At 35.4% G+C, this 25,584-nt stretch overlaps 1 protein-coding gene across 1 annotated transcript; it reads left to right on the top strand.

Moving 5' to 3' along the window:
• Positions 1–719: 719 nt before the first annotated feature.
• Positions 720–19,367, top strand: YEATS4 (YEATS domain containing 4). Its single transcript, XM_074269652.1, has 7 exons — positions 720–1,086; positions 4,094–4,213; positions 12,380–12,446; positions 12,540–12,634; positions 15,298–15,390; positions 15,473–15,560; positions 18,179–19,367. The coding sequence occupies exons 1-7, from the start codon at positions 1,036–1,038 to the stop codon at positions 18,346–18,348; spliced, it is 684 nt and encodes a 227-aa protein (XP_074125753.1). The 5' UTR covers positions 720–1,035; the 3' UTR covers positions 18,349–19,367.
• Positions 19,368–25,584: the final 6,217 nt, after the last annotated feature.

Raw genomic sequence — 25,584 nt, 5'->3', positions numbered from 1 at the left:
ACTACAATAACTAGGAAGGCGGCTAGCATTAAGAGACATCACACAAGGTTTGTCTATTTGGGGCATTAGTTTTTAACCTGAAACACATTAATATTTTGATAATTGCATTTCAATACAAGTGGTTTCTTTTGTAATCCTAAGTGTCTTGTTTTGTATATTTGTCGTTTTTTGGAGGGGTCCAAATGCTTCACCATGACACAAATAAAAGCTCAATAACACATAAGTGTCGATTAAACTCAACATTTAAACAATGAATAAATTTCAGCAAATGAATGGGGAATGGTGCGCGGAGACAGCTCATAGAAATGAGACGTGATTAACTTTCAGTGTCTCTGAGAGCCAGTTGTTAGCACGTCCCTAGAGCAGGATCTAAAATAAATTATCACGGACGTCAGGAGAGCGGGAGAAGGGCATTTATTTTTCCCCTTTCCTCCAGAGTAAGCGAGAGGCTGAGCTCCCGCCTGGCACCACGAGGGGGCGACACGTTCTGCCCCCTGTTCTCTAGAGTGGTTTAGGGCAGGCTATAAATCGGAAAGATGAGTAGTTGGGCAATTTATTTAATCTGTCTGCCTCAGTTGTCTCATCGGCAAAATGGAGATCACCCTTCCAGGCTTAGGAGAATTAAACAACAGGTTAAAAGTAAAGCGCGGTTAAAACTGTTAGTTCACGCCTTCCTCAGGCGCGCGCAAACGCAGTGACACCGACGACGCAGCCAGCCCGCGCAGACGCAGTGGCACGCCGCTAACCCGCAGAAGGGTGCGCGCCCGGGCACGCGCGGCTCCCTTCACCCACTGCCTCCTCCTCCTCCTCCCCCCTCCTCTTCTTCCCGCTCTCGCGGGACTGGATGGGCCTAAAGGACGCGCTGCCCAGCAAAGCAGGCGGGCTCGCGGCCCCTCGGGCCCCGGTGGTTCGCCCCCTCTCGGACTAGGCAGACAGCGAGGCCCGGGCGGGAGGAGCGCTCGGCGCCGCTGAGGGGCCCCGGCCCTCTCTTCCCGGCGGCGGCAGTGGCGGCGGCGGCTTCTCCCCCGGTGCAATATGTTCAAGAGAATGGCCGAATTTGGGCCTGACTCCGGCGGGAGAGTGAAGGTTAGTGTCGGCTGGGTGGGGGTGGGGGTAGCGGAAAAGACCGGGAGGAGGACGGAGGAAGAAAAAAATGAGGCTTAGGGTTGGTGCGAGCTGCCCCTGCTGTTTTCCTTCCGGTTCAACCGTTCCGACTCCTCCCCCTGTCTTCCTTTTAATTTCAGCCCAGGCTTCTCTGTGTTTATACCTGTGGGTGACCGCAGGGAGGAGCAATCGAGGAAGCTCTTGACACTTAACGTCTACCGTCCAGCTTTAGTTTGTGTTTGGTGCTGAGCCCCGCTGGGCGTCTAGGAGGAGATATGATAAATGAAATAACCTCCTCGCTACCGGTGCTTCCAACTGCACTCGGACCCTATGTTTGATTAATAATAATAGCGAGCATTTATTATCTTTTGATATTTTTATTATATTTTATAACGAATATTAATTATATTATTAACATAAATAATATTTTATCAATACTAGCTAGAATTATTTCTTTTGATATTTTATTAATTCTTATTAATAGCTAACATTTGCCATTTATTTTTATTAATACTTAGCATTGCTCTATCTTTTTGTTTTACTGACAATTTTTGTTAATAATAGCAGAATATCTCTTAGTGATTTTTATTAATATTAGCGTTTACATATATTTTGATAATTTTATTAATAATAGTAGCATTTATTTATTTTTATTATTAGCAGTAATAAAATACTTAAAGTACTCTACATACATTAACTCTGCTGATCCTCCAAACAACCCTATGAAGGTAGGATGCTACTGTTATTCCCATTTTACAGAGGAGGAAACTGAGGCAGACAGAAAGTGACTTGTCACATTTCAGCAAACAACTGATGTAACTGAGGAGGTAAGGAACACACAAGTGGTTCAGTGAATTAGAAGGCTGGATTTAGGAGAAAGGAAGACGAGTAAAAAATCTTGCTTCCCAAATCAGTCATTTAAATTTTAAGTTAGTTTTCAAAGTCCTTGGTGCTGTCAAATGCATCAACATCAGAAACTAGTATTTGCCCCTGGAAATGACATTAATGAAGGAGTGCTGGCATTAAGAACCACTCAGAGCTTTCTACACGTGCTGACTCCCCCAGTTAGAAAGAAGGCAAAGTTCTTGAGGTCAGGCACTGTCTTTTTCTCTTTGTATCCCCAATAATACTTAACACATAGTAAGCCTTTAATAAAGGTTTCATTTGTCTAAGATAAAGGATTAAGATTTCAGGGCCACCTCAGCTAGTTGTTACAGTGGATAGTTCCACACCCGGAGTCAGGAAGACTCATTTTCATGAGTCCAGATTCAGCCTCAGATCCTGGACAAGTCACATAACCTTGTTTGCCTCAGTTTCTTCATCTGTAAAGTGATCTGGAGAAGGAAATGTCAAACCATTCCAGAATCTTTGCCAAAAAAAACCCCAAATGGGGTCACAGAGTTAGACACAACCCAACAACAAAAATAAAGGTCCCTTCCAGCTCCAAATCTATGGATCTGTATTTCAAGAATATGCAGAATAAATATGAAGAGAATAAATGCTAGGGGAAGGGTACTTGACCTCTCAGTGTCTCAAGCAACTCTAATTTCCAGTTTTAAATCTGTGAACCTAATATAAAAGTATATTCAAAATAAATGTAAAGAGAATTCTAGACACAGTGCCTTCAGAAACTCTTAAGATTTAAGAGTTTCTGAGTAGTGCTGACCTGCACGGATTGAGAGCATTTCCTTACCCTTGGTTCCATATGTTAATGAAATCATAGAACTGGTGCCCTCCCCACCCCCAATAAATGTTTTGCTTTAATATGAACATATATCTCCATCCACATTAAAAGTTACTAAGAAGATGATTTGTTTTGATCAAGGAATTCCCTGACCCATGAAATCACAGATTAAATTCCTGTCCCCAGCTCCTGATCCATAGTAGATGCTTAATAAATTCTTGAATTATTGTTCTTATTGGAAGATTATCAGAATTTTAAGGTATTTGCTTGTTTTATCATCCCACCCCTCCCCACTACATCCTACCCAGCTTGTGTTAAAATATTACAAGGACATTGAGCAATTGACTGAATTTTATGGTGGGGAGCTGTTTCAGTGACTGATAGAATGCATAATGACAAGTGTGAACTTGTTAAATGTTTGATGATGGTAAAGATTGCAAAGACTGCCTGTATTTAACCTACAATGATGGAATTTTGGTCACTTAGTATGCTTTACTTTCCACAAACATAACATATGGTGTTTCAGAATCACATATAATTAAAAATTTATAATAATTAGCATTTTTATAGCACTTTAAGTTTTGTGTGGCGTTTTATTTTATACTCATAACAACCCTAAAACTGATCTTGCCCAAAATCACACAGCTAGTTATCTAAGGCTTGATTTGACTGTTTTTCCTGATTCCAAATCTAGCACTTTGTCTACAATTGTGTCATCTAGCTGCCTCCTGCTACCTTTATTGTTTCTGTTTTTTGCTGAGACAATTGGGGTTAAGTGACTTGCCAGGGTTACACAGTCGGGAAGTGTTAAGTGTCTGAAGTCAGATTTGAGCTTGGGTCCTCCTAACTTCAGGGCTGGTGCTCTATCCACTGCGCCACCTTGCTGCCCGTGCTATCTTTATTGTTAAAGGTTTTTTTTTTTTGGGGGGGGACTTTGTTGTGTTTTCATTATCTAATCAATTTCATAAGCTAAATTATAGACATTTGCATTGAATTAGTTTAAACTGTAAAATAGCATCAAAGAATTCTAAAAATAGCATTTAAATAATTATTCCTTTTCACATTCAAAGTGTTTTGCACAATTATAAAACATTTTCCAGACCAGAACTCTTATCTGGTATAATGTATAACTTTATGCATTATAAATATTTATATAAACTGATATACTATAAGGAAATGAGAATGTTAACATTGAATTATTAGACCCCTTGTAGGTATAGTATATGATTAGGACTTTTTTGTCTTTTATTAATTTCTGAGTCATAATATAATATTTAGTGAGTTTTAAAATAATTTCTTTTTTAGGGGGTTACTATTGTTAAACCTATAGTTTATGGCAATGTTGCTCGTTATTTTGGAAAGAAAAGAGAAGAAGATGGTCACACACATCAATGGACAGTATATGTAAAGCCATACCGAAATGAGGTAAGAGAAATATTTTTGTCTTATATAAATAATTACAACAGCTTTTATAAATTTATTTTCATTGAAATGACTTAAAGAAAATTCTTTAAGGTCATACATTTTCAGTATGTCATTTTCATGGGAGGACATTTTTTAACTTACCCAAAGGTTATGATATTACCACTTGTATGAATATTGCTACTAACTATATTAATCTAAAATTGGGGTTTGTAAAGTATTCCATGCTTGCAGCTATCTTATATATTTAAAAGAATGTGATAAGGTATTATTTGTATAGTAGCATAGTTTTTAAAACATTGGCTTCAGTTTTACATTGGGAAACAATTTTGAAATACTAAATTAATAAAATGTGAAATTAGGATAATAGGAACAATAAAAGTTTAAAATATGTCCACATTTTAAAAAATGTCCAAATTAGGAAAATTATATATAGTCTTTACCTTATTTTCCTTTATGGTGATGTTAATCTATCTTGCATAGATGTTAGGTTCTTACTAAGTGCTAATGAGATAATGAAATATCTTATTAAGTGCTAAGTCGGTACTTGACAATTCTCTAGTTCTGGCTGTGACTGGGAGTTTTACTTGTGAATTTCTGGGGAAAGCTTGCATGCTTAGGAGGAGCAAGTTCATTGGTTGAAGTAAGTTTTCCCAGAAGCCCTTGCATTATCCCACACCCATTCTCTGGGAGGATAAAAGAGGGAAGTCACTTCTCTGGACGAGAGTTAACGGCAACTGTCTGGAGACAACGGTTCTCTACAGGAAGAAGAATCTGTCCAAGAGATTTGAGTTGACACAGCAGATCTCCTCCCAGAGAGCGATTGGCAGCTTCTGGAGACAACAGCACGTTACACATATCCATTATTATATATCCATATTACAAATTTACAACATTTAAGATGAATTTTAATTAAATTTTTTGTTACTTTAAATTTTACATTAATAAACATGAATTTTTCATACATACACATATACAATATGACTACCCTATGTTCTAAATCAAAAGAAAGGGAGAGATGTTAGGTTCTTACTAATGAGATAATGAGATATTAGGGGTTTTAGTTTAGTTTTTGTTTTTTTTCAGGTATATAATTCAGAATGATAGTTTAATACTCTCCTACCTGGTTCTGTCTGAACTCTTTTCTTTACATTTTTTAAAAAAAAAAGTGCCTTAGTGATAACTGTTTTCCCCTGGGGACTGGAAAGAAGAATATTACTATTACTAGCTAGCTAACTTCTCCCTCCTGACCTCTTACCCTTGATTAAAAACAAACAAACCTCGATAACAAGTAAATATATTCAAGCAAAACAAATCCTAAATCTATAAATGGGGGACAGGGCTAGATAATGTAAAAAAGAAGGTGGGAAGCCTTTCTGGACAAAGAAATCAACCTTTACCAAAAAATGGGGTGTATTGTCTGAGGCCCCAAGATACAATTCACAATTATTTATAGGTCTCTTGATTGGTATATAGTGCAGTTGGGCTAGTCAGTGCATTTTTACTTAAGCAGGCTCTTAGCTCAAACTGGCCCTTTTACATCATAAATTCAGGGCAGCTCATTATATTTTAATATAAAGATGATTAATGTGGTCACACACTTTATAATTATAGTTATGCTCTTTACATCATCAATTAGCACAGGAATTTCCTTAGGAAGTTTTTTTGTAGTTTTGATTACATCGGTTTTCCCTGGGTCTGTATTTCTTAATCTGTCAAAATAATTATAATTGGTAAATAAATAAGCAAAGTAAAGCACTCCAGGGCTTATAATTTGTTTAATAGAAAATGGAAACTAATTTATATCAAATGATAAATTGAATGGAAAGTATGGCCTAGGAATAAACACCATATGAAATAGCAGAACAGTACAAAGGACAAAAAAGGGTACAACTATAGCAATCTAGTGTTTGATAAACCCAAAGATACCAACAATAGGGATAAAAATTCATTATTTGAAAAAAAACTATTGGGAAAACTGGAAATTAGTATGGCAGAAATTAGATATGGATCCACACTTAACACCATATACCAAGATAAGATCAAAATGGGTCCATGATTTAGGCATAAAGAATGAGATCATAAATAGATTAAAGGAACAGAGAATAGTCTACCTCTCAGACCTGTGGAAGGAGAACTAGAGATCATTATCGATCACAAAATAGAAGATTTTGATTACATCAAACTAAAAAGTTTCTGTACAAACTAATGCAAAACAAGATTAGAAGGGAAGTAACAAATTGGGAAAATATTTTTACAGTTAAAGGTTCTGATAAAGGTCTCATTTCCAAAATATATAGAGAACTGACCTTAATTTATAAGAAATCAAACCATTCTCCAATTGATAAATGGTCAAAGGATATGAACGGACAATTCTCAGATGATGAAATTGAAATTATATCCACTCATTTGAAAGGGTGTTCCAAATCACTACTGATCAGAGAAATGCAAATTAAGACAACTCTGAGATACCACTTGCAGATTGTCTAAGATGACAGGAAGAAATAATGATGAATATTGGAGGGGATGTGAGAAAACTGGGACGCTAATACATTGTTGGTGGAGTTGTGAAAGAATCCAGCCATTCTGGAGAGCAGTTTGGAACTATGCCCAAAAAGTTATCAAACTGTGCATACCCTTTGATCCAGCAGTGCTACTACTGGGCTTATATCCCAAAGAAATACTAAAGAGGGGAAAGGGACCTGTTTGTGCCAAAATGTTTGTGGCAGCCCTTTTTGTAGTGGCTAGAAACTGGAAAATGAACGGATGCCCATCAATTGGAGAATGGTTGTGCAAATTATGGTATATGAATGTTATGGAATATTATTGCTCTGTAAGAAATGACCAGCAGGAGGAATACAGAGAGGTTTGGAGAGACTTACATCAACTGATGCTGAGTGAAATGAACAGAACCAGAAGATCGCTGTACACTTCAACAACAATACGGTATGAAGATATATTCTGATGGAAGTGGATATCTTCAACATAAAGAAGATACAACTCATTTCCAGTTGATCAATGATGGACAGAAACAACTACACCCAGAGAAGGAACACTGGGAAGTGAATGTAAATTGTTAGCACTACTGTCTATCTATCCAGGTTACTTATACCTTCGGAATCTAATACTTAACGTGCAACAAGAAAATTGGATTACACATATATATTGTATCTAAGTTATACTGTTAACACAGGTAAAATGGATGGGATTGCCTGTCATCTAGGGGAGGGAGTGGAGGGAGGGAGGGAGGGGAAAATTTGGAAAAATTAATACAAGGGATAATGTTATAAAAAAAATTACTCATGCATATATACTGTCAAAAAAATTTATAATTATAAAATTAAAAAAAAAAAAAAAGAAGAAATAGCAGAACAGGTAGTAATCTGGGGAGACTAGTATGAACACCTAGGAGTAAAGTGAGCATCAACAGCAGAACAATCTATATTGAAAAATCATAAAGAAAAACCACTCTGAAAAGATTTACAAATTCTGATGAGCTTCCTGACTACAGAGAATGGATCAATAATTACTGCCTTGCTTCTTTCCCTTTTTTTGTTATCTTTGCCCAGCTGAAGATAAAACCTCAAAGGTTTATGTAATTTGCACTTCTTTTAACTGCATTATTTGGAGCATTTTTTAAATTTGGCTATTGATAGTTTGCCTTTCTTTTGAGAATTGTCTATATTTTTTGACCATATATAACTATTGGGGAATGCTTGTCATTTATATATTTAGATCAGTTCCCTATATGCCATGGACATCAGGCCTTTATCAGAGAAATTTCCTAGTTTTTTTCCCCTGGTTAATTGTTTCCCTTCTAATTCAGCCCACTTTGATCTTGCTTATACTGAAGAACTCTTGTGATCTTCTCTGGCCCTTGGTTGGTCAAGAACTTTTTCTCCATTTAAATTTGTGAAGTGTCTCCTCACTTATCCAAACTTGTGAAAAGTATCTCCATACTTTAATTTGTTAGTAATTTGACACTTTATATATAGGTTATGTATCTATTTGGAACTTGTTATATGGTATTGGATATTAGTTTTGTCAAATTGCTGCCACTGATTTCTAACATTCCTGGGAGATTTTTTTTTTGGAGTCCTTATTTTCAGTAGCTGGAGTCTGGAAATCCTACCTCAGTCAGTAATGACTAGCCATTATGCTAAGATATAAAGAAAGACAAAAGACAGTCCCTGCCTTTAAAAAGTTCACAATTTAATGACTATTAAGGGGATTAAGGGAGTGAAGAGGGATGACATGTTTTTTGAGGGGGGAGTTCCCATCAAAAAATGTTTGAAAAGTCCTTTGTTCTATTAAACGGTCATTCTCCCACCCCCATTCTGTAATTATATTCAGTTTTATACAGCAGTTTATTCTTAATTGTATATACATTTGTCTTTTGCCTTTTGGAATATCAGTGTAAAATTTCTTCTCCATTAGAATAGCAACTACAAAGTTCTGTGCAATATTTACTATGGTTCCATGGCTGGATTTTTTTTTTTTTTTTTTTTTTTTTCAGATAGTTGCATTAATTTTTGTTTATAATTTGGAAACTCTAGATTTTGGTTTCTAAATTTATGGGAATTTTCATTTTGAAATTTCTTTTGAGAAGTGATTGAATTCTTTCTATTTTTAACTTCGTTTTCTGGTTTTGATAGGTTTTAGGCTGTTTTCATTCCTAATTTCTTAAATATAGAATCCATGTTGTTCTTTTTTTTTTTTTTTAATTGATCATGGCTTTTGAGAAGTTAAATTATTTCTCCTTGTATTCCAGGCTCTTTAAAAAAGTATAGATAACTTTTTAAATTTTTTTTGATTTGATTTTGTTCTAATATTTATTTATCATATCATGGTATTAATGATTTCTACTTGATTCAATTGGCCAGCAAGCTAATTTAGCCAGGCACTTGCTAAACACTGAAGATAAAAAAAGGCAAAAAGTAGTCCTTGTTTTCAAGTCTAATAATTTTCATGGGGTATCTCGATTGGATAAAAACTTCTGTTCTAATTTATATGTTTATCTCTCAATTCTTTATTCCATAGCCCTTGTTTCACTGAATTTTTAAAATTTCACTTCCTTTCTCCAAGGAAAAAAAAGTATGTACCCCTTATAGCCAAGATTTTTTTTCTCTGCTTTTGGTTGTTGTGGAGTTACTCTCCTGAACTCTTGAGTAGGGTGGGCAGATTCCTTTTCGTCCTTACCTCAGTTTCCTTGGAAACTTTCTCTAGTTGGTCTGTGCTTAAAATTGCAAACTTCTAGAGAGTCGCATTTTGAACCCTCTCTACCCTAAATTATCGTCAGAGTGCTACCAGAGATTTCTTGATCACCACAGCACTTCTTGCTCTTCTGGATTGTTCTCTCATATGTGTTCTGACTTTGACAGTGGAAATCCTTTCATGGCTCCCACAGGCTTCTGGGTTTTTTTGTGTAGTCCTGGGCCAGATGGGAACCCTTCTCTTTTTAAATTTCTTGATCATTGTTCAGTTTGGTACTTGTTTGAGATCTCTGTTGCAGTATGAAAGAAAGCCAGGCTCATCTGAAACTATTCAAGCAGTCATCTTAACATGCTATCTATAATGACACTTTAAAATGTGCTAAACACTTATTTAGGACAAATTATGTCAATCTGTCAGTAAATATTTAAGGGTCTGCTATGTGCTAGAAACTTTGCTAAGCTCTGGGGGATACCAAAAAGGACAAAAGAAGGGTAGAGAGAGCAAACAAACAAATATGTACAAACAGGTCAGATTCAGGATAAATTGGAAATAATTAGATGGGGAATTACACTGGAGTTAAGAGGAGTTGGGGAGAAGGCTTCCTGCAGAACAAGGGATTTCAGCTGAGACTTAAAGAAAGCCAGGGAAGGTAGTGGGCAGACATGAGAGAGCATCCTAGGTCCCAGGGATAGCCAGAGAAAATATTTGAGACTGAGAGACGAAGTGCACTGTTTATGCAACCGCAGGAAGCCAGGACCACTGAGTCTGAAAGAACCTCTCAGCATACAGATGTAAAAAGATAGGAAAGGTAAGAGAGCAGCTATGTCATGAAGGATCTTGGAAGCCAATTGTGCTGGGTATTTGAAGTACAAGAAAGGAATCAAGTGGTCAGTCTACTCAAGTTTACAGTTTTATACAGCAATAAACTCAATACAGTTTTGACAATAAGTACCAGGACAAGAACTCATACAAAAACTTTAAAGTTCTGACTGAGAGGGATGGGGAACAATCTTCATAAAAGATAGTCTTATTTTTTAAATGGTAAGTATTTCATCTGGGACAAGTATTTTCATCATGAGAAAAGACCCTTCTAGGTCTGGTGGATGAGATGAGCAAAAGGATAGTGCTAGGGCAGAGCAGAATGACAGCCAGAGCCTATGACTAGTTCATGATTGTAACATAGGATATAATAATGGAAATATTGTGATATTAGGCTGGGAAAGGGGGGGGGGGAAGGATAGGACCAGATTGACAGTCTTGGGTGCCAGCTTATTTATCCTTGGGGCAGTGTGAACCCACCACAGGTTTTCTGATTAGAGTAAGGAACAGCTATAATACTACTACAGTGTTCAGACAAAGCAGAAGGGAGACCTGCACTAGTTGGATGGTATTGAGAAGAGGCTAGATGCCATAGCTGTCGTGAGATAAACTTAATTACATTTCCCTTGTAATAAGACACAAGAGAGTAAAGAGTCATAACAAACTCCCAAGAGTTCAAGCTAAGAGCCATCATTAAAAATTATCATAGGAGAGTAATGCGTAAGTGAAATGTCATAAAGAAGCCAATCTCTGTCCCTGGAGTGCTCTCTCCATGCTTTTTGTAGCCGTGCTCTCCAAGGTTTGTGGGTGATTTACTCCATTGCAAGGGAAATGGCAGGGAGGAGAAACTTAACTTGATCTCATAGGGATGTAAGGATTCAGCCAACAGTTTACAGGCATATATGCTTTCGAGGTCTTGTGTGTGCTAAGAGCACACATTGTCCCTGTTCTCCTGGAGCTTGGAGTTTGCAGAATAGAAAGGGAATGAGAAAAGCATGCAAAGAGCTATCATATAAGTTCTGTGATGAAATCCAGGTCACTTAAAGAATGGCATGAGTAATACAAATGATCAGTTTGAAGAGTGGAGTGGGAAATTGCAGAAGCTCCATGAAGTTAACTGGAATTTAGAAGTGTTTCAGGAGAAAGTTCTTAAAGAGGAATTTCAAAATGATTTTAAACAATAGAGCTGGTCCATTTGAGTAAATGCCTGAAGAATAGCTTTCATTTGAATTTGTATAATTCCTGTATTTTTGTTAGAAAACAATTCTATTTGGTTTATAGTCACATAGCATTCTTAATCATTCTTAACAGGCCAAACTCCTTAGTTTTTAGATGAAGAAACAGGGGCCCATAGTAATGGAAAGACCTTTTTAGGTGTCACATAGCTAGATAATGGCAGAGACTAGAATCCAATTCTCTTATCTCTTTATACTTCATAATAATTTATAGTGTAGGAACATAAGAACTAAAGCAACAAATGACTTGGGAAGGTGGAATCTTAGAGCTGGAAAAGACTTCATAACTCAACCAAGCCTAAGAAGCTAAATCACAAATTTCCTCTACTGCATCCTAGAACTCCAGTCTCCATAAAAAGTCTTCCAATGATAAAGAACTTATTAAGGCAGCACTGATTCTTATTTTTTCCTCGAGCCAAAATTTACCTCTCTGCCAAATTAATTATGTTTACTCTATTCATGTTTACTTTGGTAGGTCTTATACTATATATTTATTTTATTTATGGATGATTAAATATAGGGTTTATGGTCATTTTTACCAAAAGCCAAAGCCCAAGACCCTGGTAAGGCACATAATAATCCATTTTTGTTAATTTTTTTCTTTAGAAAAATTCTAGTCAACAGCCCTTTTCTGGGAACATTATCTTATATAGGTAAATTTCCTATAGTCCAAATCTGGACTTTAGAATAGTTTAACTGGGGGCTAATTCCTTGTAGGACAGCACTATGTACCATCAACTTGTCTGGACAATTAAAAATAATTGAGTTTTCAAACCAAAAGTATTTGGAGGCACTCATATATTTTTTTAAATTAAAATATTGCCTGTGCAGTTTACTATCCCCTTAATGCATTTAATTTGCAGATAGTAGAACATAATCTATCATTGTGCTTATATTTTAGGATATGTCAGCATATGTGAAAAAAATCCAGTTTAAATTGCACGAAAGCTATGGCAATCCTTTAAGAGGTATTATTTTGATTTTTAATTTATAACATTTAAAAAAAAAAACAGCAGTTGTTTGCATTTGCATTATTTGTTGTTTTGTTTTTGTTTTTTCAGTTGTTACTAAGCCACCATATGAGATTACAGAAACAGGTTGGGGTGAATTTGAAATAATCATCAAAATATTTTTCATTGATCCTAATGAGAGACCTGTAAGTAACTTTTAAAACTTTTGGTTTAATGACTCCACATGTATAACTCATATCAAATTGCTTCTTTCTGGGAACTCAAAATTGGGAGAAGGGGGTTAAATTGTTTTCACATGTAATTGGGAGGCAATTAAAATATTAAATTTAAAAGCCAGAAGAATAAAAGGGATTCTAAAATAACAGATATCATGAAACTAGCGATGGATTTAAAAAAAAAAAAAAAAAAAAAAGACATTATTCCGAGAAGGGGTCCATAGACATCAACCTACTACAATAGGGGTTCATGGTGCAAAAATGGTTTAGACCTGATGTAGGCCAACTCCCTCCCAATCCTCCATTCAGATACTTCCACAGTGTGCTGACAATGTGGAAACATTTTTTCCTACTGGGAAAAATGCTCCCCATGTTAAGCAGTTTTGTTAGATATTGCATGTATTCTCAGTTGATATGTTGGTTAGTTTTGTCAAACTGTTTCTCTCTTGTTTACTTTTTATTACAAGGAATGTGGTTGGGGATAGAATAATATATTTGGCAATGAAGATATTAAATATGTGTTTGTAAATATATATACATATATGAACTGAATATACCTCTCAGGAGTGAGCAAATAATTTAGTCCATAGACTGGAGTAAAAATAAAATTTTTAATGATTCCCCCCCACCCCCCAGGCAGGTCAAGTGACTTGCCCAGCTAGGAAGTGTTAAGTGTCTGGGACCAGATTTGAACTCGGGTCCTCCTGGATTCAGGGCTGGTGCTCTATCCACTGCACCACCTAGCTGCCCATGATTTTTTTTCTTGATGCAAACATTAATACCTTGTTTTGGCATATACATCAAGTTAATGATATGGCTACTCAGTCTCACTGGTTTTCCATTGTTAATTATTGATTACAATTAATAATTGATTGTAGACTTATGATTACTCTTTGATTAATCATAAGTACCTCAATCACCTACTTGACTAGAACTAATCACTTTTGCCACCTCTGTTCTTTATAGAAATTCATTTTAAACAAGACATTTTCATTTTATTAGCATTTATTATGTACTTACCTGCAGACTTCAGCATCACACATAATGTATAAAAGCTATTTCATTTTTACTGGGTTTTCCCTAATATTCCTGATTTATTTGGTAAAAAAAAACAAAAAAAAAAAACTGGTAATGTGGAATTTTGTAAACCTATTTTGGGTTAGCTGACAGAACAATGAATAGAACCAGGCTTGGAAACTCAGAGGCTCAAGATCAAATCCAGCCTTAGACCTTTACTCTGAGACCTGCTATCTGCTAAATGTTATCTGCCTTGGTTTCCTTACTTGTAAAGTAGTTCACAGGGTTGTTATGAAGATCAGAAGTGCTATTTGTAAAGCATTTAGCACAGTGCCTGGTATGTAGTAGATATCATTTATTTTATTATATTATATTATATTATATTATAATTATATTATATTATACTATATTATATTATATTATATTATATTATATTATATTATATTATATTATATTATATTATATTATATTATATTATATTATATTATATTATATTATATTATATTATATTATATTATATAACAGTGGATTCAACATTGTCTCTGGAATTGCCATCACCTGTTGACATGATTCTCTTTTTGAAGGCAAAGGAATTGAAAACTATTAATCTTTACTATTTGCTCTCTTTTACTATTAATCAACTCTTTTCACAATTGAAGGGCTTTTAACAGAACATTCATTACTGATTTCATCCCCTCTCTTCATAATAGGAAAGTGTCACTGTTACTCACTAATAGAAGGGGAAATTGTATAAAGACATTAGGTGATTTCTTTCACTAAATCAGTGGAATAAATTCCAGAATTCAACATAGTATGGTCAGTAGACCATTGGACTTGATGTTGGGGTACCTAATCAGTTGAACCGATCATTTAAATAAGCATTTATTAGTTTACTCTGTATCTAGACATTGCATTTAAAAAAAAAAAAAAAAGGCAAAAAGAAATTGTCCCAGCTCTCAAGAAGATCATGTTCTAAAGGAAACACATCATGTAGCTATTTACGTGTGCACATATATAAATATATGTATATATGGGAATATGCATATGGCTCTATATTATGTAGATAGGTATGTGTCTATATACACATATATCTGTGTGTGTGTGCAAATAGATATATGTGCATATGTATAGATATATAATATACATTACACATACATAGAGGTCTTGGGGGTGGTTTGGATGTGTGTGTGTGTGTGTGTGTGTGTGTCTCAGAGGACACAAGTAGTGGCAGCAGCAGGGGATGATTAGAAAGAGCCAAAAACAAAGGTAGAACTTGAGCTAAGCTAATTATTAAAGGACACCTGGGAAGATAAAAAGCAGATATGAGAAGAGAGGGCATTACAGGTATAGGGAATGGGAAGTCCTGAATTTATTCAAACTCTCTCAGTCTCAGTTTCCTCATCTATAAAATAAAGATTATAATAACACTGCCTTACACGGTTGTTGTGAGGATCATAAAAAAATATGTAAAGCATTTGTCAATCCTAAAGATTTACATAAGTAAATGTTTTGTTGTACTGACACTATCTTTGCATAGTGCAGTCACAGGTCTGATAAATATTTTTTGATGAAAATGGAAAGTATTATACTTATTTGTCACCTATTTTTATTTATAGGTAACACTTTATCACTTACTAAAGCTGTTTCAGTCAGACACCAATGCAATGCTGGGGAAAAAGACTGTGGTTTCTGAGTTCTATGATGAAATGGTAAGAATTTTTTTAAAGATGAAAGCTCAAATCTTTTTTGAAGGAAAAGATTTAAAAGTTTATCTTTTATTATTGTTTCTAGATATTTCAAGATCCAACAGCAATGATGCAGCAGTTATTAACAACATCTCGCCAACTAACCTTAGGAGCCTATAAGCATGAAACAGAATGTAAGTGTTGAATAGGCTGCGTGCCATTATTGCTTATTTAAAAAGCCTTCATTTAAGTAAATTATATGAGTGTTAAGATATAGCACAGTATACCCTAAATGTCTCCCAAAGTTGTGCTATTTTTGGGTTATTTTTGTTTTTATATGAGGCAGTTGGGACTAAGTACTGGCCCAGGGTTACACAGTTAGTTAGTGTTAAGTGTCTGAGGCTGGATTTGAATTCAGGTCCTCCTGACTTGAGGGCCATCTAATGCAATATCTAGCTGCCCCCATGATACTTTTAGACATCAAGAAGTCAGATTCATATGACACATTTCTTGGGATTTTCCTCCTGCTTTTTTATTTGTATTTCTCTTTTGTTAATACAAATTTTGATGACCTCTCTTCACCTTAACATTTGTTGTATTTTAATATCTAATTCAGAATTCTTTGTAAAAAAAATTTTAACCTGCAAAACTATAGTTTTCTGTCCTATGAATAGAAAACAGCATTTTTTCATTTACATCAGCTATCATATAGTTTGGGGAAATTTGCATTTGAGAATTGTAAAATTAGGGAATTAAAATATATTTCATTGTACAAAATTAATTCTGTTTTTATATTAACCTTAAAGAATACTGGACTGGAAAGAAGATAAGGGTTCTAGTCCCATTTCTGCCTTGACCTTGAATAAACCTTTAACCATTTTTGTGCTTTTGTTTCCTCATCCTCAAGATAGAGATGATTATATTTGCTCTATTTGTTATAAGAATAAAGTGAGATTATATTTGGTTTTTTTGGTTTTTTTGTTTTTTCCTGAGGCTAGGGTTAAGTGACTTGCCCAGGGTCACACAGCTAGGAAGTGTTAACTGTCTGAGACCAGATTTGAACTCGGGTCCTCCTAAATTCAAGGCTGGTGCTCTCTCCACTGCGCCACCTAGCTGCCCCAAGATTATATTTGTGTGAGATCACCTTGAAATGGTAAAAAGTGTTACGATATAAAAGTTATTGTTTACATTATGGGTCATTTCCTTTCTGAATCATCATCATAGCCAGAATATTTCAAAATGTAACTTCTTTCTCATGTTGATGAACTTCTACAGTAAATATCTGTTCATAGCAGAAAACCTTTATTTTAAGTGGCATTTCAATGAAAACTTCTCAAGTTATATTCATCAATATATATATATATATATATATATATATATATATATATATATATATATATATTTACAACATAAAGTTGTAAAAATAGTTTGGAGTAAATTGTGGAACACCTTGACTGTCAGAGTCAGAAGTATAGATCTGATTCAGTAAGCATCAAAACACTGGATATTTTTTAATTGACAAGGGCTATCTCTGCGGTGCCTTAACATTACTTACAGAAAGGAATTTGAGAAGAAGAGAGACTTTAGTTAGTAAAAGAATTAAACTAAGGTAGTTTTAGTGGGAGTAAAAGGAGGATCCTCAAGATAAAAAGACTTGACAATTTATTGGGTTTATGTGGGATAAAGAAAAAGCAATTGTCATAAATAACTGTCAGCACCTTTTGTGCTGAGGCTGGAATTAAGGATTTGTAACATATTTGAGAAAATGACTGAAACCATGTGAGTGGTTGGAAATTCCAAAGGAGAGACTTAGGACCGAACATGAGGATAGATTCATGTTTTAGAACCAAGAAGAGAAAGAGCTAATAAAAGACAGAAGAATCAGAGAATAGAAGCATAAGAGTGGCGTCAAGGGACCTAAAAAAGGGAAGATAATCCAGTGTTTTATGCTGCAAAGGAATCAAATAGGATGGTGTCAGAAGACCATTGAATTTGATAAGGGTCATAGAATTTGTTTTATTTGAGTGGTGTGGGCAGAGCCAGGTTACAAGGGGCTGGAGAATGAGTGAATAGTGGAAAAAAAAAGGCAGCAAGTGCAGGATACTACATCAGAGAATAAAGCAGAAGAGGGAAGGGGAACGATAGCTTGAGGAGTTAAAACAAATAAGTAAAAGTTTTTTCTTACTGTTTCAAAGGTAAAATAGACTCAGGCATGTTTGTAAAGCTGAAGGAATGAACTCAGTAAAGTAGAAAAAACTGAAAATGCATGAGACAAAATGGAATGATTACTAATGAAACTGGGGTTTTGTTGGAAAGGGTTGGAAGAGATGGGATCCAAGAGACAGTTAAATACATTAATTTCTACAAAGATTAGGGGAGTAAAAGGAAGTAGTTTTCTTTAGCCATTCTCTAGCTGATAGAGGCATAGGCTTTGTTTAGCTTTGTTTCTAGTTCTTTGCTACACAAAGGTTGTTGTCATAAATACTTGGATGTATATGGACCTTTTCTTTTGTCATTGACCTCCAGGGAGGTCAAAGTGGAATCTCTTAAGTCAGAGGGTATTTTAGGTCACTCTGTATGATTTTCAGTAATTTATCAGAATAACTGAATCAGTTCACAGCTTCACCAATAATGTATAAATGCTCTGCCCCATTTGAGTGTGAGGTAAAACTTAAAGATTGATTTTTCCCATATTTGTCAAAGATTATGGAAAACCTTTATCTGAAAATAGTATTAAAATCATGACATGTGTATTGGAAATATAAAAATAATAAAGTGATTTATCTTTTTTTTTTTTTTTTTTTCTTTTCAGTTGCTGAACTTGAAGTAAAAACCAGGGAAAAATTAGAAGCTGCCAAGAAAAAAACAAGTTTTGAAATTGCTGAACTTAAAGAGAGATTAAAAGCAAGTCGTGAAACTATCAATTGTTTAAAAAATGAAATCAGGAAACTTGAAGAAGATGATCAAACTAAAGAGATATAAAAAAGAAAATCTCACAAAGACTTAGTAGGGAAGCAATTGAAAATAAAGAGGGTTTGTAGAATGGAGCAAACACTATTGTGTTTCTTAAAGAAACTTTAGGCCGAGTTGTCTGTCTTAGGCTTTCTCAGCAAAGACTCTAAGGATTTGAACCTCTTAAACAATTTGAATGTAAAATCTACATATGTAATTATAAAAGTGCATTGTATAGGCATTTTGCTGATCCACTAAGGGCATTCCTATGACTTCAAGCACAACCTCTAGTTTATTGTTATTTTTGTTCTTTTTAATTGCATTGTGTATAAAGCTTGGTAACTTTAGTGAGAATTTTTCACTGTAAAGTATAGCTTTTGCACAAATTTTATATTTTTTCAAAATGTAGAATTAGGGTTTAAAAAATGGACTTACCCGCTTCTAGCAGACTCAAGCCTGTTTTGTATGTGCTATGGAGGTCACCCACAGAAGAGAACTTTTCCTCGCCTGCAGTGATCCCTCCATGTGAAGATCACAGACTTAGAATGTTGAAAACTACGGAGCCATGTTGGCCACCACTGGGTCCGTAATGGACATGAAGGGCCTTTTAGCAGTGTGAAGGAGATTGCATGTGTAAGCTGCACAGTTCCAAGGACCCCTGGGACAAAGTTGAACTGCTTTTTCTCATCTTTTAAGTTTTCAAGGGAGTCTTGGTATTCTCTCTAATGGGTTAAGACCAATGCAGCACTGCAGGGAATTGTCAGTGTGTTAGTTCCCATTTAGGGAATAAGGACTGACCCTGTGGACTCACTGATGTGGCTAGGAAATTTCTGCCAGTACAGCCAAGTGAACCTGCCTATGATCCCAGCTAGTGTGTGTCAGGGATGGGACTAGAAGCCAGATCTTCTTGGCTCTATCCACTTCACCCCCACTGCCTCTCCTTTACTTAGGCATTATGTTAAGAAGACGAAGAACATATTTTCATTTTTTAATATAGTTTGTAAATAAATATTTGAAGATGAAATAAATCTTGATGGGAGTTATTTAAATTTGTGAGTATTTGTTTTACTAAATATACTTTCGTAAATGATAATCTGAAGCTTTCTTAATGTCACAATTTAGAATAGGAATTTTTTGATCTGGGATTGACCACACATTTGAGTCATCCCCTTCATTTTTGCAAACAAAAAAAACCAGACCACCTATCAAACCAAATACCTTATGAGCAGGAGAACTAAGAACCTATCCTCTTTTAATAATTGCCACTGAAAAGCAACCAAATGCTGTGTCCCAGTTAAAGGAAGTAGGGAATGTGTACTTGATAGGTTAGCACATCTTCCTATCCATCAGGCACTATTGAGCACTGTCGGCCAGGTGCTAGGCAGAGATGCCAGAAAACCCAACCCATTACATACCACTGGGGAAGGCAGCATGTCTACTTTCAATTATGTCTGACTCCTTGTGACCCCATTGGGGGTTTTCTTGGCAAAGATCATGGAGGGATTTGCCATTTCCTTCTCCAGCTCATTTTACAGAAGAAGAAACTGAGGCAAGCAGCAGTAAGTGTCTGAGGCCAAATTTGAACACGGGAAGATGAATGTTGACTCCAAGCCTGGCACTATGCACTGTGCCACCTAGCTGTGCCCTGGGTCTTTTCCATTGCTCAATTTCCCTCATGTATATCATTGCTTCACCTGGTTGCCCCAAGGCAATAACAGCAAAAATAATACAAATTATTAAATACAAGATAAGTTTTGGAAGGAGAGGTCACCAAGAAGCTGGTCCCAGGAAGGACTTTATGTAGAAAGGTGGTGCTGGGGAAAGGGGAATAGAAGGTTCTAAGATAGTCACAGTCAAGGCCCTCCAAAGGGGCATAGAGTGTCCTAGGAGGACCAAAAGAGATCCAGGGATGGGAAAGGAGATGGCAAAGTCTTGAAAGTAGTGGGAGCCAGGTTCTTAAGAGTTTTTAAAGCCAAAAAAGGACTTCATGTTTTCTCCTTGTGGCAAAATTACTAGTATTAGGGGTGTGATGTGACCAAACCCTTTCAAAAGAAAATGAGTTTGGTAGCTAGATTAGGGTAGGAAAGATGAGGAAAAGAAATCAATGGGAAAGCTATTGGAGCAGTCTTACAGTCTCATGAGTGGTGTGAGAGAGAGACGGAGGTAGAAACACATTGAACAATGGATGAGGTTTCTGGGGTGAAAGATAAACCTGGAAAGATGAGTTTGCAGAGAAAGGTAGTGAGTCTACTGATTCTTTTGTAAACCAGACTTCAACCACAAATGATATTGCTCAGCTTTTCTAATTCATCTGTGAATCCCTTGAAGGTGAAGGTCACTGTGCTACCTTCTGTTCCTACCTGTTTTCTAAACTTCAAATCATACATGCTGATGCTGCAAGCTTCTCTTATGTATGCAAATTCTTTTTCAGTAGTCTGTCCCACATGTGAACAGCTTAATATGAAATGTTTTCATTAAATTCCTACAGACCTCACTGATTTAATTCTATCTTCAAAGTGTTGCTTTTTTAAAATTAGTGACTCATACATAAATGCTGCTTATGCCTTCAGGGATTAAATAATTGTAATATCTTTTTAGACAGTATTAAATACAAACACTAGGTGGCACGAGTACAAAACAGACTAAACTCTTATTAGTTTATTTTTAATATTTAGATTATAAGTGTTAGCTCCTATGTAATCAGAATTTCAAACACATATTTCAGCTAAGATTTCCCCTAAAGTCACAGGATATTTTAAAAGTGATACATTCATTTTGAAATGGTCTTTGAATCAGCATTTTGTCATTTTGAGTCGTCATGATGAGAAGAAAGTATATGACAAAGACATGATCCACTGAGTGTTACACTGAAAACTGATCAAATGTAAGTCTTCTACCTGACACTATTGGTATGAATTGGTAGCACTCAATGGCAAATGTCACTTCCAACACCCTTTCACAATTAAAATATGTAATCTCTCAGAGGAAAGGTCACTGGAAAAGAAAAGGACAAACCTCAATGTCCCAAGAGAAAAGTGGCAGAATACTGGCTGCAAGACCACCTGAGCTCACTGTAGAACAGCCATAAAAGCATCTCATTTTCTTTTTTTAAAAATTCAATTTTATTTTCAATTCTGAATTATCTTATGCTTTTCTCCTTCCCCTACCCATTGAGAAGGTAAGAAAAGTTAAAAGAAGAAAAATAAACCCATTACAAATATGTATAGTTATGCACTTAGTCATGTTACTTGATCCCCAATTTTTTTGTTTATTTAAGAAAATGAGTCCATCAAGCTTGCGCTCGCTCTCTCTTTCTCCCTTTGGAGATGGATAGTTCATCAGGGATCCTTTACAATTGTGGTTAATCATTATATTGATCAAACTTGTTAAACCTTTCAAGGTTCATTACCTTGACAGTTTTGCTATTATTGTCTAAATTGTTCTCCTGGTTCTGCTCATTTCACTTTGCATCAGTTCATATAGATCTTCCCAGGTTTTCCTGAAACCAATCCTTTCATCACTTTATTATTTTTCACAGCACATCAGTATTCCAACACATTTATATACCATAGCTTGTTCAGACATTCCCCAACTAAAGAGTATCCTTCAGTTTCTAACTCCAATTCCAATTCCAATTTCCAATTCAGAATTACAATTCTGCAAAAAGATCTGTTTCATTTTCTACTTTGCCAACCAAATTTGCACCTCAGCATTGATGTAGCCAGGCCAGCCCCTTCCAAGGATCTCTGCTCAAAGTTCTTAAAGATGACATTAGAAGAGGGAAAAGGAAAAAGCATTTTTATAAGTGCCTGCTATGTACCAGACATGTAATGAGAACTTTTACAAATATCTCATTTGATCCTTAAAATGACCCTGCAAGGTAAATACTGCTATTATCCCCATTTTAGTTGAGGAAACAAACAGAAGTTAAATGCGTTGTACAGGATCACATAACTAGTAAGTATCTAAGGACTGGCATTCTCTCCCCCCAACCACCAACTGCTGCACTGAGGGAAGTTAGAAGATAGGGGAGAGGGTTTGGGGAGAAGATACTGAATTCAGTTTTGATCGTAGTTTAAAATGTCTATTAGAAATCCAGTTCAAGATGTCTGAAAGGCAGTTGGGAGAAGCAAGATTAGAAGTCAGCAGAAAGAATGGGGCAGGAAAGGTGGATGAGAAATATAAGCGTAGAAATGGTAACAAAATCCACGGAAGCTGGTGATATCACCAAGTCAAGTGGACAAAGAAGAGGGCAAGAGACAGGATCTTCAAGGACATCTACAGTTGTGTGAGGGAGGATTCAGTAAAGGGATGGAAAAGGAGCAGTCAAGAAGAATTAGGGAGTGAAGTTATTTTCCCTGATCTGTTGATTAGATCCATTAGATCTCACCTTTCTAAAAACCAGAGCTTAGTTTTTTCAACAAGGTGATTCAAGGGAATTCCAATATACTTGTGATAGAAGGAGCCATCCACATTCAGAGAGAGAACTATTGGATCTCACCTTTTTTGTTTGCTTGGTTTTTTCTTCCTTTCTTTCCCTTTTGATCTGATTTTTCTTGTGCAGCATGATAAATATGGAAATATGCACAGAAGAATTGCACATGTTTACCATACATTGGATTATTTGCTGTCTAGGGGTGGGGTGAGGAGGAAGGGAAAAAAAAAAATTTAGAGCAGAAGGTTTTGCAAGGGTGAATGTTGAAAATTATTTGCATATGTTTTGAAAATAAAAAGCTTTAATTAAAACAAAAGGAAGAATTAAATGTTTAGCCTATAATAATAGATTACTTACTGTCTAGGGAAGGGGGGAAAAAAGGAGAAAAAAATGGAACACAAGTTTTTGCAAAGGGACATGTTGAAAATTATCTTTACATGTATTTTGAAAAATAAAAAGCTACTATTATTATTTTTTAAGTGTTAACAAACAAATAAATAAATAATTTTTAGAAAAGACTGTGGATTAACTTTCAGGCTCTAAACTAAAGGAGAAATAGCACAACCTATTCTTATGGGGAAAGAACACTACCTCAGATGAGGACTCCATAGGATACCAGCAGGTGGCAACAAAGATCACCTCAGGAGCTAGAGCAGGTAGCAGAGGGCAATGGGAGAGGCAAAGGGATGAAAAGGCAAAACCTGATGAAATATAATAAGCCTGGCCCCAAGAAAGTGGAGTAGAGCAAGCCATAGTATATTAAATTTATTTATAATAATTTCTGCTTCTTAGCACATGGCATATTTTTGAAAAGGTGCCATGTGGTTTTGAAAAATAGAAATATTCTTTCATTCAGAAGATACCATAAGTCTTTTTCAGATCTACCTTTCCCAGAAGTTTGGTGGATTTAAAAAAAAATGTTATTTATCTTTTTGGGTAGATTGCTCTAGCTCTGAAGAAAAAAGAACATTAAGAGCTCTTTTTAAATATTATATTACTATCTATCTTTGGGGTTTTTTTGTGGTTCATTTAATCTACAAAACCAAATCACTTTATGGGATTATATGACTTTTGATTAGTTGTCTTATTGCCAATGCATATATCAAATGTGAGATTTTTTTCCCCTCTACATAGCAAATGCAGTCTTGAGTAATAATAGTTCAATGGGTTTTATATTCAAAATTTTAAATCAGTGTCTTAGGACTTTAATAAAGAAGAGTTAGATTTATTATTTGTGAACTAATGTGTGGTAATTGTTAGCTTAAAAAGGAACTTGATTTAGTTTGTTTGGTTGGTTGGTTGGTTGGTTTTTTTTTTTTTGCTGAGGCAATTGGGGTTAAGCCCAGGGTCACACAGCTAGGAAGCATTAAGTGTCTGAGGTCACATTTGAACTCAGGTCCTCCCAAATTCAGGGCTAGTAATTTATCCACTGCACCACCTATCTGCCCCTGATTTAGTTTTTTAAGAAAAATTTTTTTTCTACAGAATGCAATTTGTGGTACATACACATGATAAAATATTACTGCACTGGAAAAATTATGGATAAATGATTACCAAAAAACCTGGAAGACTTGTGTGAATGGATGCCAAGTGAAGTAAACATAACTAGCAAGATAATATACCCAATGACTACCACAACATAAATGGAAGAACAAAACAATTGAAACACAATACTACAAAATTATGATAACCAACCTTGGCCCCAAAGAAAATATATGATACTTCCTCTTGTTTCTTTGTAAAAGTTAGAGATTATCAATAGAGAACATTGAATGTAACCTCAATCTTTTTTAATAGTTTGTCTAGTTTGCTAAACTACACAAACACACACACACTTTCAAAAAAAATGATAAAAAATGGATCTCTGGAAGAGAGAGAACTTATTGTATACAGAGTGGTTATCCCATGCCTTTCTGTGTAAAGTTTTAGCAAACACAGGAGAAGCTTTGAACTATTAATTTAGGCTTACTAATTCAACAAGCCCAATAGACACTACTCTTTTAAAAAAAACATCAGATCTCTTTAAGTACAGTCATGTTATATCAGGATATTTCCTAGGATCAGGTAGAGGACTGCCCTCAAGGTCTGTAATTTTTGCAATATAAGGTCTAAGAAATAGATTTGTCAGAGAGAATATATTCTTTCTCTAAGCCAGTTTTCTTTTACTTAATGGTATATTATTTTTTAAATTACATGTCAAGGTAGTTTTCTACATTTATCCTTATAATCCTTCCCTTTTTCCTTCTCTCTTCCCCAAGATAGCAAGCAACCTATATAGGTTATACATGTACAATCATTTTAAGCATATTTCCATATTAGGCATATTATGAAAGAAGACTTGGAAGAAAAGAGAAAAAAACATGAGAAAGAAAAAAAAACCAAAAAACCAAAATAAAAATAGAATGCTTTGATCTGCATTCATACTCCACAGTGCTTTCTCTGCCTTTTGTCATCATTTTCCATCATGAGTCCCTTGGATATAGCTTGCATCATTGCATTGCTGAGAAGGAATGGGTCATAGTTGATCATCACACAATGTTGTTGTTGTCATATACAATGTTCTCCTGGTTATTTCTGCCTCTCCCCCAGTTTTTTTTTAATATAAACTCCATTATTAACACTCTATATAGTGTAATAATGCTCCTGATGTTAGACACTTACTGGAAATTGTTAGAAAAATATTGATCCAAATAAAATACAATAATGTGTGCCACATAAGATATTTTTAGTGTCATCCAGGAAAGCCTGGCCTGTTTATTTTAAGACATATAATGCTCTAGACTTAATCATTGAGTCTTCTGGTCAATGACAGAACCTTATCGATGAGAAAG

Source organism: Sminthopsis crassicaudata, chromosome 5, assembly GCF_048593235.1.
Source record: "Sminthopsis crassicaudata isolate SCR6 chromosome 5, ASM4859323v1, whole genome shotgun sequence".
In the NCBI taxonomy this organism is placed as follows: Eukaryota; Metazoa; Chordata; class Mammalia; order Dasyuromorphia; family Dasyuridae; genus Sminthopsis; species Sminthopsis crassicaudata.
Note: the sequence above shows the minus strand (reverse complement) of the source record. Positions and strands in the feature narration are given on the sequence as shown.